This window comes from Dreissena polymorpha, chromosome 1 (genome assembly GCF_020536995.1).
Source record: "Dreissena polymorpha isolate Duluth1 chromosome 1, UMN_Dpol_1.0, whole genome shotgun sequence".
Taxonomy (NCBI): domain Eukaryota; kingdom Metazoa; phylum Mollusca; class Bivalvia; order Myida; family Dreissenidae; genus Dreissena; species Dreissena polymorpha.
In genome coordinates, this window is record NC_068355.1 from 170487869 (window position 1) to 170501872 (window position 14004).

A 14004-nucleotide genomic window follows, 5' to 3' on the forward strand; every position below is an offset into this window, starting at 1 on the left:
ATCTTTTTAGCTCGACTATTATGTATGAAATATATATAGTGGAACTATCCTACTCACCCCGGCGTCGGCGTCACGTTAGCGTGAGTGTGCAAATGTTAAAGTTTACGTACCACCCCAAATATTTTCTGTGTCCCTTGTTATATTGCTTTAATAATTTGCATACTTCTTTACCAACATGACAACACCCTATTAATAAGAGCAGACATCTGTATCAAGCATTTTGTAAGAATAATGGCCCTTTTTTCACCTAGAATATGCAAATATTGATATATCTATGTTAAAGTTTGCGTACCACCTCAAATATTTTCAATGTCCCTTGACATATTGCTTTCATATTTTGCAAACTTCTTTATCAATATGAACCCAATCGTTTAGGTTTCGAAAAATGCTCATAACATATATGTCGCTTCAGATAGCAACTTGATATTTGGCATGCATGTGTTTCTTATGGAGCTGCACATTTTAAGTGATGAAAGGTCAAGGTCATCCTTCAAGGTCAAAGCTCAAATATATGCCTTCAAAGCGGCGCAGAAGGGGGCATTGTGTTTCTGGCCAACACATCTCTTGTTGATTCATATACTTGTTACCTTTACAATAGACTATGGATACCTCTGTCTGTATGTGATCAGTTGAGTCCATAGAATTATACTGTGTGTGTGTGTGTGTTTCTAGTACCTCACAGCGTTTCAAAATGTCCAGATATCAATCCTTTCAGTTAAAGATTTCAATACCTCTATCTGTATGTAATGTGCTTCTAGTGTGTGTTTGTGTGCCTTGTACCTCACAATTTCTTAACAGTAAATGTGTCTGGTACCTCACAGCGTTTTAATATTTCTGAATATCATTCCACATACATCGCATATACATGTACATTACAGCAGTGTGTTTGTTAACAAGGGGTTCTTTCTGCTTTGGGTTTGAGTCCCACTGAATACAGAAAATCATGTAAATGTAGGGTATATGCTTACTTAAGATGGTAGTGATAAAGCACTACCAGTATTCCCAGAAACAGAGGTAATGTAAATGGTGTGTATGTATATCTGTGAAATGAAGTGCAAGAGCTAAAGCACATTAAAAGCCAAATACAAATAATTTGTCACAGTTGACAGAGAGTGCTTTATTTCATACAGATAATGATGATGATGATGATGATGATGATGAGTTCGAAGAAGCTGGCTTTGAACCTTCCAGTTCTAAAAATGCCGAAAAGGACTCATCTACAGGCACATCTTGTTTCAAGAACAGACTAGAAAGTGCAAGTTTAAGGGATACGGCTGGTTTTATAATAAATGATCAGCTCTTTTGCGGGTTTTGTGGAGATTTGTTTGTCATTCCTTATCAGCTTACTTAAAAAATTACATTTTGGTGAATACCTCTATCTGTATTTAGTGTGTTTCTAGTGTGTGTGTGCCTCGTACCTCACAATGTGTGAACAGTTAATGTTATATTACACCTTTGGATTGCATTACTGAACTTTTTGATTACAATGATTAAATGCTGTGCGTTTTTATCCTTATTATGTCGTACAACCGGTTGGTGGTCTCTGAAAAGGTAGTTACTTCAGTTATGACTTATGAACAATAATTTTGTGAACTGCTTAAAAAAACATGTTTATCTGTTTGGAGGTGCAAAATCCAATTGATTCAATATACAATACATTGACATGAGATGTTTCTTTTCTGGAAGATGTTGACGGGCATTATTCTAGAAAAGAGCCATCATTCCAGTATGCTGAAAACATCCCCTCAAGCTCTCCTGGTCCTAAAAATGAGCACCAAAGGCCAAAGTGTCAGAGGTGGGTCTGATTATAATATTAAATAAGGTCAAAGATCACGACAATTTGGCCTGATGAGCTGGCTTTGCAAACATTCAAGACTTTTCTGGTCATTATTTGCTCCATGTTTGTAAGTCATATATTTGTTTCCTTTACGATAGACTATGGATACCTCTGTATGTATGTGTTCAGTTGAGTACATAGCACTCTACTGTGTGTGTGTGTGTGTGTGTTTCTAGTACCTCACAGCGTTTCAAAATTTCCAGATATCAATCCTTTCAGTTAAAGATTTCAATACCTCTATCCGTATGTAATGTGCTTCTAGTGTGTGTTTGTGTGCCTTGTACCTCACAATGTCTTAACAGTAAATGTTATATTACAACTTTGAATTGCATTACTGCTTTTTTGGACCACAATAAGTAAATGCGGTGGGTATGAACCCAACTTAAGCCTTAAAACCAGTCTTGGCCTCTGACGTTGTTAATTCAGTTATTACTTATTTATGATAATTTTTATTAACTGCATGCTTTAAAAAAAACGTTTGCAGGAGCAAAACCCAATTAATTACAGAAAAAATACATTAACAAGGGATGTTTCTTTTTTTGCAGATAATGATTGAACTGATTCTAAAAATGAGCCATCCAGTATTGGTGAAATCGTCTCCTTCAAGCATTCCTGGTTTCAAAATCAGCATCAAGGCCAAAGAGTCAGAGGTGAGTCTGATTATTATAATAAATGAGATCAAAGATCACGATAATTTGGCCTGATGAGCTGGCTTTTCAGACCTTTAAGACATTTCGGGTCATTATTTCCTCCATGTCTTTGATTTATATTTGTGTTTTTTTTTACAATAGACTATGGATACCTCTGTCTGTATGTGTTCAGTTGAGTACATAGCATTCTACTGCGTGTGTGTGTGTGTGTGCCTGGTACCTCACAGCGTTTCAAAATTTCCATATGTCAATTCTTATGCATTGCATATACATTACAGCAGTGTGTTTGTTAACCAGGGTCTCTGGCTGCTGTGGGTTTGAGTCCCACTGAATACAGAAAATAATGTAAAAATCTAGGGGTGTCTGCTTACTTGAGATGGTAGTGATAATCACTACCGGTATTCCCAGAAACAGAGGTTTTGTAAATACATGTAAGATGTTTTGTTTATCAGTGAAATGCAGTGCAAGAGGTAAAAACTTAATGATAGGCAAATACAAATACTTTGTCACAGTTGACAATGAGTGCTTTATTTCATACAGATAATGATGATGATGATGATGACGAAGAAGCTGGCTTTGAACCATCGAGTTCTGACGGTGCGGAAATGGACTTGGCTACAGGCACATCTTGTTTCAAGAACAGACAAGAAAGGGCAAGCTTAAAGGGTAAGGCTGGTATTATAATAAATGACCAGCTCTCTTTTGGTTGTTGTGCAGATTTGTTTGTGATCCCTTACCAACTTACTTAAAGAATTACATTTGTTTAATACCTCTATCTGTATGTACTATGTTTCTAGTGTTTATGTGACTCGAACCTCACAATGTCTGTACCGTAAATGTTATATTAAACCTTGGATTGTATTAATGCACTTTTTTACCACAATAACTAAATCCTGTGGGTTTCAACCCTTATTAGGCTGTACAACCAGTTGGTGGCCTCTGAAAAGGTTGGTTAGTTCAGTTATGACTTATGAATGATATTTTTATGAATTGCTTGTTTAAAAAAAATGTAAAAAACAGTTTGGAGGTGCAAAATCCAATTGATTCAAGATAAAATTCATTTACATGGGATGTTTCTTTTCTGGCAGATGACGATGGGAGTGTTTCTAGAAATGAGCCATCCAGTTGTGCTGAAAACAACTCCTCTTCAAGCTCTCCTGGTTCCAAAATGAGCACCAATAGCCAAAGTACAGAGGTGGGTCTGAATATAATATTTAATGAGGTCAAAGATCACGATAATTTGTCCTGATGAGCTGGCTTTGCAGACCTTCAAGACATTTCTGCTCATTATTTCCTCCATGTCTTTGATTCATATTTGTGTTACCTTTACAATAGACTATGGATACCTCTGTCTGTATGCATTCAGTTGAGTAAATAGCATTCTACTGCGTGTGTGTGTTGCTGGTACCTCACAGCGTTTCAAAATTTCCAGATATCAATCCTTTCAGTTAAAGATTTCAGTGAATACCTCTATCCGTATGTAATGTGCTTCTAATGTGTGTTTGTGTGCCTTGTACCTCACAATGTCTTTACAGTAAATGTTATATTACACCTTTTGATTGCATTACTGCATTTTTGGACCACAATAAGTGAATGCGGTGGGTATGAACCCAACTTAAGCCTTAAAACCAGTATTGGCCTCTGAGGAGGTTGTTAATTCAGTTATTACTTATTTATGATAATTTTTATTAACTGCATGCTTTAAAAAAAACTGTTTTCAGGAGCAAAACCTAATTTATGTCAGAAAAAATACATTAACAAGGGAAGTTTCTTTTTTTGCAGATAAAGAATGAACTGATTCTAAAAATGAGCCATCCAGTATTGGTGAAAACGTCTCCTTCAAGCATTCCTGGTTCCAAAATCAGCATCAAAGGCCAAAGCGTCAGAGGTGAGTCTGATTATTATAATAAATGAGATCATAGGCCATGATAATTTGGCCTGCTGAGCTGGCTTTTCAGACCTTTAAGACATTTCTGGTCATTACTTCCTCCATGTCATTAATTCATATTTGTTTGTTTTTTACAATAGACTATGGATACCTCTGTCTGTATGCGTTCAGTTGAGTACATAGCATTCTACTGTTTGTGTGTATGCCTGGTACCTCACAGCCTTTCAAAATTTCCACATGTCAATTCTTATACATTGCATATACATTACAGCAGTGTGTTTGTTAACCAGGGTCTCTTGCTGCTGTAGGTTTGAGTCCCACTGAATACAGAAAATTATGTAAAAATCTAGGGGTGTCTGCTTACTTAAGATGGTAGTAATATAGCACTACATGTATTCCCAGAAACAGAGGTAACGTAAATAGAGTGTTGGTTAATCAATGAAATGCAGTGCAAGAGGTAAAAAAAATGAAAGGAAACTACAAATACTTTGTCACTGTTGACAGTGAGTGCTTTATTTCATACAGATAATGATGATGATGACGAAGAAGCTGGCATTGAACCTTCCAGTTCTAACTGCAGAAATGGACTCAGCTACAAGCACATCTTGTTTCAAAAACAGACAAGAAAGGGCAAGCTTAAGGATAAGGCTGGTATGATAATAAATGACCAGCTCTCTTTTGGTTGTTGTGGATATTTATTTGTGATCCCTTAACAATGTACTTAAATAATTACATTTTGGTGATTACCTTTTTCTGTCTGTACTATGTTTCTAGTGTGTGTGTGTCTCGTACCTCACAATGTCTTTACAGTTAATGCTACATTGAACCTTTGGAATGCATCAATGTACTTTTTTACCACAACTAAATGCTGTGGGTTTGAACCCTTTTGAGTGTGTTCAAGCAGCTGTTGGCCTCTGAAGAGACTGTAAGTAAGGATATGACCTATGAATTATCATTTTGTGAATTGCTTGATAAAAAAAAAGAAAACTGTTTCGATGAGTAAAACCCAATTAATGAAAGATAAAATATTTTATTCATAACAACCACCAAAAGCAAAAGCGTCAAAGGTGGGTCTTGTTATTATAATACATGTGCTCATAGACCTTGATAATATGGCCTTATGAGCTGACTTGGCAGACCATCAAGACATTTTTGGTCATTAATAACCTGTCATTGTTTCATTTTTATGCCCCCCTACGAAGAAGAGGGGGTATATTGCTTTGCACATGTCGGTCGGCCTGTCGATCGGTCCGTCCACCAGGTGGTTTCCGGATGATAACTCAAAATTGCTTGGGGCTAGGATCATGAAACTTCATAGGTACATTGATCATGACTTGCAGATGACCCCTATTGATTTTAAGGTCACTAGGTCAAAGGTCAAGGTCACGGTGACCCGAAATAGTAAAATGGTTTCCGGATGATAAGTCAAGAACGCATACGCCTAGGATCATGAAACTTCATGGGTAGATTGATCATGACTCGCAGATGACCCCTATTGATTTTGAGGTCACTAGGTCAAAGGTCAAGGTCACGGTAACCCGAAATAGTAAAATGGTTTCCGGATGATAACTCAAGAACGCATACGCCTAGGATCATGAAACTTATTTGGTAGATTGATCATGACTTGCAGATGACCCCTATTGATTTTGAGGTCACTAGGTCAAAGGTCAAGGTCACGGTGACCCGAAATAGTAAAATGGTTTTTGGATGATAACTCAAGAACGCATATGCCTAGGATCATGACACTTCATAGGTACATTGATCGTGACTCGCAGATGACCACTATTGATTTTCAGGTCACTAGGTCAAAGGTCAAGGTCACAGTGACAAAAATCGTATTCACACAATGGCTGCCACTACAACGGACAGCCCGTATAGGGGGCATGCATGTTTTACAAACAGCCCTTGTTTTCCTTTACAATAGACTATTGATACCTCTGTTTGTATGTGTTCAGTGGAGTAAATAGCATTTTACTGTGTGTGTGTACCTTGTACCTCACAGTGTTTTAACATTTCCAATTATCAATCCTTATACCTTGCATATACCTGAGAGCATTACGTTTCTTAACCAGGGTGTCTGGCTGCTGTGGGTTCAATTCCCACTGAATACAAGAAATCATGTAAAAATTTAGGGTATATGCTTACTGAGATGGTAGTGATACAGCACTTCTGGTATGCCCAGAAACAGCGGTAATGTCAATAGCTTGTCTGTATATCAGTGGAATGCAATGCAAGAGGTAAAGACAAGATAAAGTGCCAAAATTGAATGCTTGTCAAAAGTGACGGGAGAATGCTTTATTTAATACAGGTAATGAAGGTTATGGTGACGAAGAAGCTTGCTCTGAACCTTTAAGTTCTAACGCACTGTTAGAAAAAAGGACACATCTTCACGCACATCTGGTTACAAGTACAGAGAAGAAAGGGCATGTAAGGGGTAAGGCTTTTATTGTATTAAATGATCAGCTCTCATTGGATTGTTGTGGAGATTTGTTTGTCACCACTACCAACTTACATAAAGTGTACATTTTGGTTAATACCTCTTTATGTATGTTCTGTGTTTCTAGTGCATGTGTGTGTGTGCCTTGTACCTCACAATGTCTGTTCAGTAAATTGTATATTACATCTTTGAACTGCACTTTGACAGCAATAACGAAATGCTGTGGGTTTGAACCCTTCTGAGTGTGTTTAACCAGTTGTTGGCCTCTGAAGAGATGGTTAGTTAGGATATATATTATGAATGATAATTTTGTGAACTGCTTGATTAAAAAAATGAAAACTGTTTTGATGTGCAAAACCCAATTAATGAAAGATAAAATGCATTATTCATAACAACCACCAAAGGCGTGTCGGAGATGGGTCTGATTATTATTATACGTGTGCTCATAAACCTTGATAATTTGGCCTTATGAGCTGACTTGGTCTTCAAGACATTTTTAGCTCTGCTGTTTTTGAAGAAAACCCGAGGTATTGTCATAGCCAGCTCGTCCGCATCGAGTTAAAACCTTAACATTTGCTCTAAAATCAAAGTGCTCAACCTTCAACTTTGAAATTTCATATGTAACTCCACATGAATGAGTTCTACACGCCACACCCATTTTGGGTCACTAGATCAAAGGTCAAGGTCACTGTGACGTCAAAACAAAAATTAAAACCGAGCCGAGCATTGGCACCCGCTATGTGATGCTCTTGTTGGTCATAATAACCACCATGTTGTTGTTTCATATTTTTATTTCCTTTACAAAGGACTATGGATACCTATGTCTGTATGTGTTCAGTTGAGTAAATAGCATTATACTGTGTGTGTGTGCCTTGTACCTCACAGCGTTTTAACATTTTCAGATATCAATCCTTATTCCTAGCATATACCTTAGAGCATTGTGGTCGTTAATCAAGGTGTCTGACTGCTGTGGGTTTGATTCCCACTGAATACAGTAAATCATGTAAAAATGTAGAACATATGTTTACTTAAGATGGTAGTGATATAGCACTTCTGGTATTCCCAGAAACAGCGGTAATTCAATAGCGTGTCTGTATATCAGTGGAATGCAATGCATGAGGTAAAGACAACATAAAATGTCAAAATTAAATGCTTGTTACAAGTGACGGGAGAATGCTTTATTTAATACAGGTAATGAAGGTGGTGGTGACGAAGAAGCTTGCTCTGAACCTGTAAGTTCCAACGCACTGTTAGAAAAGGACACATCTTCACGCACATCTGGTGTCAAGTACAGAGAAGAAAGGGCGAGCGTAAGGGGTAAGGCTGGTTTTGTATTAAATGATCAGCTCTCATTGAATTGTTGTGGAGATTTGTTTGTCACCACTACCAACTTACTTAAAGTTGACATTTTGGTGGATAACTATATGTATGTACTGGGTTTCTAGTGTGTTTGTTTGTTTATGCCTTGTACCTCACAATGTATGTTCAGTAAATTGTATATTACACCTTTCGACTGCACGTTTTGACAACAATAACTAAATGCTGTGGGTTTGAACCCTTCTGAGTGTGTTCAACCAGTTGTTGGCTTCTGAAGAGATGGTACATGTAACTTCGGGAGTGACCTATGAATGATAATTTTGTGAACTCCTTGATTAAAAAAAAAGAAAACTGTTTCGATGAGCAAAACCCAATAAATGAAAGATAATATACATTATTCATAACAACCACCAAAGGCTAAAGCGTCTGAGGTGGGTCTGATTATTATAATACGTGTGCTCATGGACCTTGATAATTTGGCCTTAACGCTGGGTTTTGCAGACCTTCAAGACATTTTTGGTCATTAGTTCCTCCATATCGTTGATTCATATTTTTTTATCTTTACAATAGACTATGGATACCTCTGTATGTGTTCAGTTGAGTAAATAGCATTCTACTGTGTGTGTGTGTGCCTTGTACCTCACAGCGTTTTAACATTTCCAGATATCAATCCTTATACCTTGCATATACCTTAAAGCATTGTGCTTGTTAACCAAGGTGTCTGGCTGCTGTGGGTTCGATTCCCACTGAAAAGAGTAAATCATGTAAAAATGTAGGGTATATGCTTACTGAGATGGTAGTGATACAGCACTTCTGATATTCCCAGAAACAGTGGTTATGTCAAGAGCTTGTCTGTATATCAATGAAATGTAATGCAAGAGCTAAAAACAACATAAAATACCAAAATTAAATGGGTGTCACAAGTGACGGGAGAATGCTTTATTTAATACAGGTAATGAAGGTGGTGGTGACGAAGAAGCTTGCTCTGAACCTTTAAGTTCCAATGCACTGTTAGAAAAGGACACATCTTCACGCACATCTGGTTACAAGTACAGAGAAGAAAGGGCGAGCGTAAGGGGTAAGGCTGGTATTGTATTAAATGATAAGCTCTCATTGGATTGTTGTGGAGATTTGTTTGTCACCACTACCAACTTACTTTAAGTGTACATTTTGGTGGATACCTCTATATGTGTGTACTGGGTTTCTAGTGTGTTTTTTTGTTTATGCCTTGTACCTCACAATGTCTGTTCAGTAAATTCTATATTACACCTTTCGATAGCACGTTTTGACAACAATAACTAAATGCTGTGGGTTTGAACCCTTCTGAGTGTGTTCAACCAGTTGTTGGCTTCTGAAGAGATGGTACATGTAAGTTAGGGAGTGACCTATGAATGACAATGTTGTGAACTGCTTGATTAAAAAAAAAGAAAACTGTTTCGATGAGCAAAACGCAATAAATGAAAGATAATATACATTATTCATAACAACCACCAAAGGCTAAAGCGTCTGAGGTGGGTCTGATTATTATAATACGTGTGCTCATGGACCTTGATAATTTGGCCTTAAGCGCTAGGTTTGCAGAACTTCAAGACATTTTTGGTCATTAGTACCTCCATATCGTTGATTCATATTTTTTTATCTTTACAATAGGCTATGGATACCTCTGTCTGTATGTGTTCAGTTGAGTAAATAGCATTCTACTGTGTTTGTGTGTGCCTTGTACCTCACAACGTTTTAACATTTCCAGATATCAATCCTTATACCTTGCATATACCTTAAAGCATTGTGTTTGTTAACCAAGGTGTCTGGCTGCTGTGGGTTCGATTCCCACTGAAAAGAGTAAATCATGTAAAAATGTAGGGTATATGCTTACTGAGATGGTAGTGATACAGCACTTCTGATATTTCCAGAAACAGTGGTTATGTCAATAGCTTGTCTTTATATCAATGTATTGCAATGCAAGAGGTAAAGACAACATAAAATGCCAAAATTAAATGGGTGTCACAAGTGACGGGAGAATGCTTTATTTAATACAGGTAATGAAGGTGGTGGTGACGAAGAAGCTTGCTCTGAACCTTTAAGTTCCAATGCACTGTTAGAAAAGGACAAATCTTCACGCACATCTGGTTACAAGTACAGAGAAGAAAGGGCGAGCGTAAGGGGTAAGGCTGGTATTGTATTAAATGATCAGCTCTCATTGGATTGTTGTGGAGATTTGTCACCACTACCAACTTACATAAAGAGTGCATTTGGGTGGATACCTCTTTATTAATGTACTGTGTTTCTAGTGCGTGTGTGTGTGCCTCGTACCTCACAATGTCTGTTCAGTAAATTGTATATTACACTTTTCGACTGCACGTTTTGACAACAATAACTAAAAAAGAGGCCCATGAGGGCCTGAATCGCTCTACTGCTTTAAACACTGTCACTGTGACCTTGACCTTTGACCTAGCAACCTGAAAATCAATAGGGGTCATCAGCAAGTCATAATCAATGTACCTATGAAGTTTCATGATCCTAGGCCTAAGCATTCTTGAGTTAACATCTGGAAACCATTTTACTATTTCGAGTCACTGTGACCTTGACCTTTGACCCAGTGACCTGAAAATCAATAGGGTTCGAGTCCTCATTAATATAAAGACACTGAGCAAGTTTGAAAAGAATGGGATGAAAACTGTGGACGTTATCGGATAAACAAAATTTTACTATTTCAAGTCACTGTGACCTTGACCTTTGACCCAGTGACTTGAAAATCAATAGGGTTTGAGTCCTCATTAACATAAAGACACTGAGCAAGTTTAAAAAGAATCGGATGAAAACTGTGGACTTTATCGGATGAACAAGTTTTTACTGTTTCGAGTCACTGTTACCTTGACCTTTGACCCAGTGACCTGAAAATCAATAGGGTTCGAGTCCTTATTAATATAAAGACACTGAGTAAGTTTCAAAAGAATCCGATAAAAACTGTGGACCTTTTTGGATAAACAAGTTTTTACTATTTCGAGTCACTGTGACCTTGACCTTTTACCCAGTGACCTGAAAATCAATAAGGTTTGAGTCCTCATTAATATAAAGACACTGAGTAAGTTTGAAAATAATCGCATGAAAACTGGACTTTATCGGATAAACAAGACAACGTCTAACACACACAGACACCATGCCATCCCATAAGCTCTTCTGCCTTTGGCAGTAGAGCTAAAAAATCAAAATGCTTCTACCTACAACTTTGAAACTTCATATGTAGCTGCACATTGATGAGTTCCACACTCCACGCCCATTTTTTGGTCACTAGATCAAATGTCAAGGTCACTGTGACCTCAATTTTTTTTTTAACTGCACCCGCAGCCGAGCATTGGCGTCCGGTATGCGGTGCTCTTGTCTCAGGACCTTTAGTTAGACCCAAAGGTGAAGGTAAGGGTTGGCGATCTTAATTTCCTATGATATAACTTGGTCATTGTTTCAACATAATGGCCAATTTGGGAAGCATCCATTAGCACTACTGATATCCTTGTTGTCCCCTACAAGTGAAACCGGAGGGGACTTATGGTTTACGCTCCGTGTGTCAGTCTGTCTGTCCGTCACACTTTACTGGATCCTGCGATAACTTTAAAAGTTCTTCATATTTTTTCATGAAACTTGAAACATGGATAGAATGCAATATGGAGAGTATGCACGTCATTTCATTTGGTTCCTAGGTCAAGAATTCTGGTTGCTATGGCAACAAATTTATAAAAAAAAATCACTGACAATGGTGGAGTTTCACCGGTAGGGGACAATATTGCTTGGCAATCTCTTGTTATAAGATAGTGTAGGAAGATTATTTTTTAAATGAACCTCTTTCAGACCCTGAATCTTCTGACACAGACCATGATGTGCCAGTAAGACAACCACATACAAAACCTGGGCCGTCCACAACTGTAACCATGTCGGGTCATCCCAGTAAGTAGGCTTTGTTTCAACAACAAAACGGTATTCCTGAAAGTCACAGTATAATGTTTTTGTTTAAAAATTCGTAATGAATGTACAATTAACACAGTAATTGAAATAAGCTCACTCTACTTTGACACAATTTAACTTTGCCAAGAAGCTTCATAGGTGTTCCTAGCTTATCTTTAAATCGTTACTTCAATCTTGCTCATAACTCAAAATCTGTAAGACATATCAAAATGAAACTTAATAAATGGATACATCTTAATGTGTGGACATTTATTACTAAGTAACTATTACTCAAAGTATCCGGTTATATTAAGCATAATTATTTTTTAGATGTCTTCAAGAGAATTGAGAAAATGTTCAAGTGATATCACTTCAGATCTTTTGTTTCAATAGAAAGTCACATTCTGAATAGTATATTGTGCAACTTTTCATTTGATTAATTACAAGCAGCATTTCAAATAAAAAGATCACCTTTAAATCATGGTTCATCTTCTGGAACAGTTTTGAGATGAACTTTTTTATAACTTATTATATTTCTGAGATGCTTGTTGGTGGTCATCATGGAACAGAAGAGGCAATTGAATATGATTTTATTACTTTTTCAGAGAGGCTTCAGAAACTCGGTGAAGACCAGAGTCATCTTTTGAAGACGCTGTTCAAAACGAATATTGTGTTGAGGAAGGAGCTTAAGCGTGAAGACTGTGAAAGAGTAATGCAAAAATATGAAATTCTACACGGATTGTCATGGAAAAAAATTAAAAAACACGATTCATAACTGGATTACTGCTGAAAAGTGAAAACAAAAATGATTTTATAGCTTTTTAGCCCACCTGCGCACAATGTTCTCATGGTGAGCTTTTGTGATCGCTTTTTGCCCGTTGTCCATCTTGCGGCATCAACATTTGCCTTGTTAATATTCTAGAGGTCACATTAATTGTCCGATCTTCATGAAATTTTATTTGACGATTTGTCCCAATGATATCTTGGAAAAGATTACAAATGGTTTCGGTTGGTTAAAAAACAATAATTTACACGCCATATACTCCATACTTAAATCAATATTGTTATATGCAAAGCAGCAATGCTTAAAAGAAATAATACAAAATTGGGAGGGGGCATTACTCGTATGAAAACAAGATGGTGGTATTTGTTATAAACACGTGTAAAACAGTTGGATTTTTCTGGCCAAAGACAACTATTCATACGACCAACTTCTTAATTTTTGCATAGCTCGTCATATTGATTTCCATTCAGATTTACTTCAGAAAAAATCTATTTCATATCTCTGATGCCAGAGCTATACATATGTTTATAAGAAGAGTAAATCTTAGATCCGTTTTCATTTATGATATTTGAAATGGCATGTTTAGACGAAGATTCTCTACAATTTTCTACATAAATATATATATATATTTTTTGTAAAAATGGTTTCGGTTGGTTGAAAAACAGTAATTTACACGCCATATACTCCATACTTAAATCAATATTGTTATATGCAAAGCAGCAATGCTTAAAACAAATAATACAAAATTGGGAGGGGGCATTACTCGTATGAAAACAAGATGGTGGTATTTGTTATAAACACGTGTAAAACAGTTGGATTTTTTCTGGCTGAAGATAACTATTCATACGACCAAATTCTTAATTTTTGCAAAGCTCGTCAAATTGATTTCCATTGTAGAATTTACTTTAGTTCGGAGTTGCTAACCGAATTGACCATGTTTTTGTTAGCAAGTAACACTGTACAACAAGGTCTATTTTTTCTCCACTCTCAATAAACATGTTTTACTTACTCTGCAATAGTTTATGAGTTACTAAATTCCTTTGAAACATTGGACCATTTTCTTTATTAACAGATCATACTTGCACAATTGTTGTTATGTTTTCTTTATGGTTGAGGCATTGTGACATGTATATTAATTTGATTTTTATGCCCCCC

The 14004-nt window shown here is 36.8% G+C and overlaps 1 protein-coding gene across 1 annotated transcript; it reads left to right on the forward strand.

Annotated features, from left to right (window-relative positions):
- The first annotated feature begins 2406 nt into the window (after nt 1–2406).
- Nucleotides 2407–13389, forward strand: LOC127860713 (uncharacterized). The gene is made up of 11 exons (XM_052398980.1): nt 2407–2487; nt 3028–3153; nt 3576–3682; nt 4270–4375; nt 4901–5026; nt 6684–6809; nt 8004–8129; nt 9082–9207; nt 10166–10291; nt 11973–12068; nt 12671–13389. Exons 2-11 carry the CDS (start codon nt 3093–3095, stop codon nt 12838–12840), a joined length of 1170 nt encoding a protein of 389 aa, XP_052254940.1. The 5' UTR covers nt 2407–2487; nt 3028–3092; the 3' UTR covers nt 12841–13389.
- The last annotated feature ends 615 nt before the right edge of the window (nt 13390–14004 follow it).

Coding starts and splice junctions, on each gene's coding strand:
- LOC127860713 (XM_052398980.1), top strand. CDS start 3,093: ATGGACTTGGCTACAGGCACATCTTGTTTCAAGAACAGACAAGAAAGG. Junction 3,154..3,575: donor AGAAAGGGCAAGCTTAAAGG/GTAAGGCTGGTA, acceptor CTTTTCTGGCAG/ATGACGATGGGAGTGTTTCT. Junction 5,027..6,683: donor CAAGCTTAAGGATAAGGCTG/GTATGATAATAA, acceptor TATTTAATACAG/GTAATGAAGGTTATGGTGAC.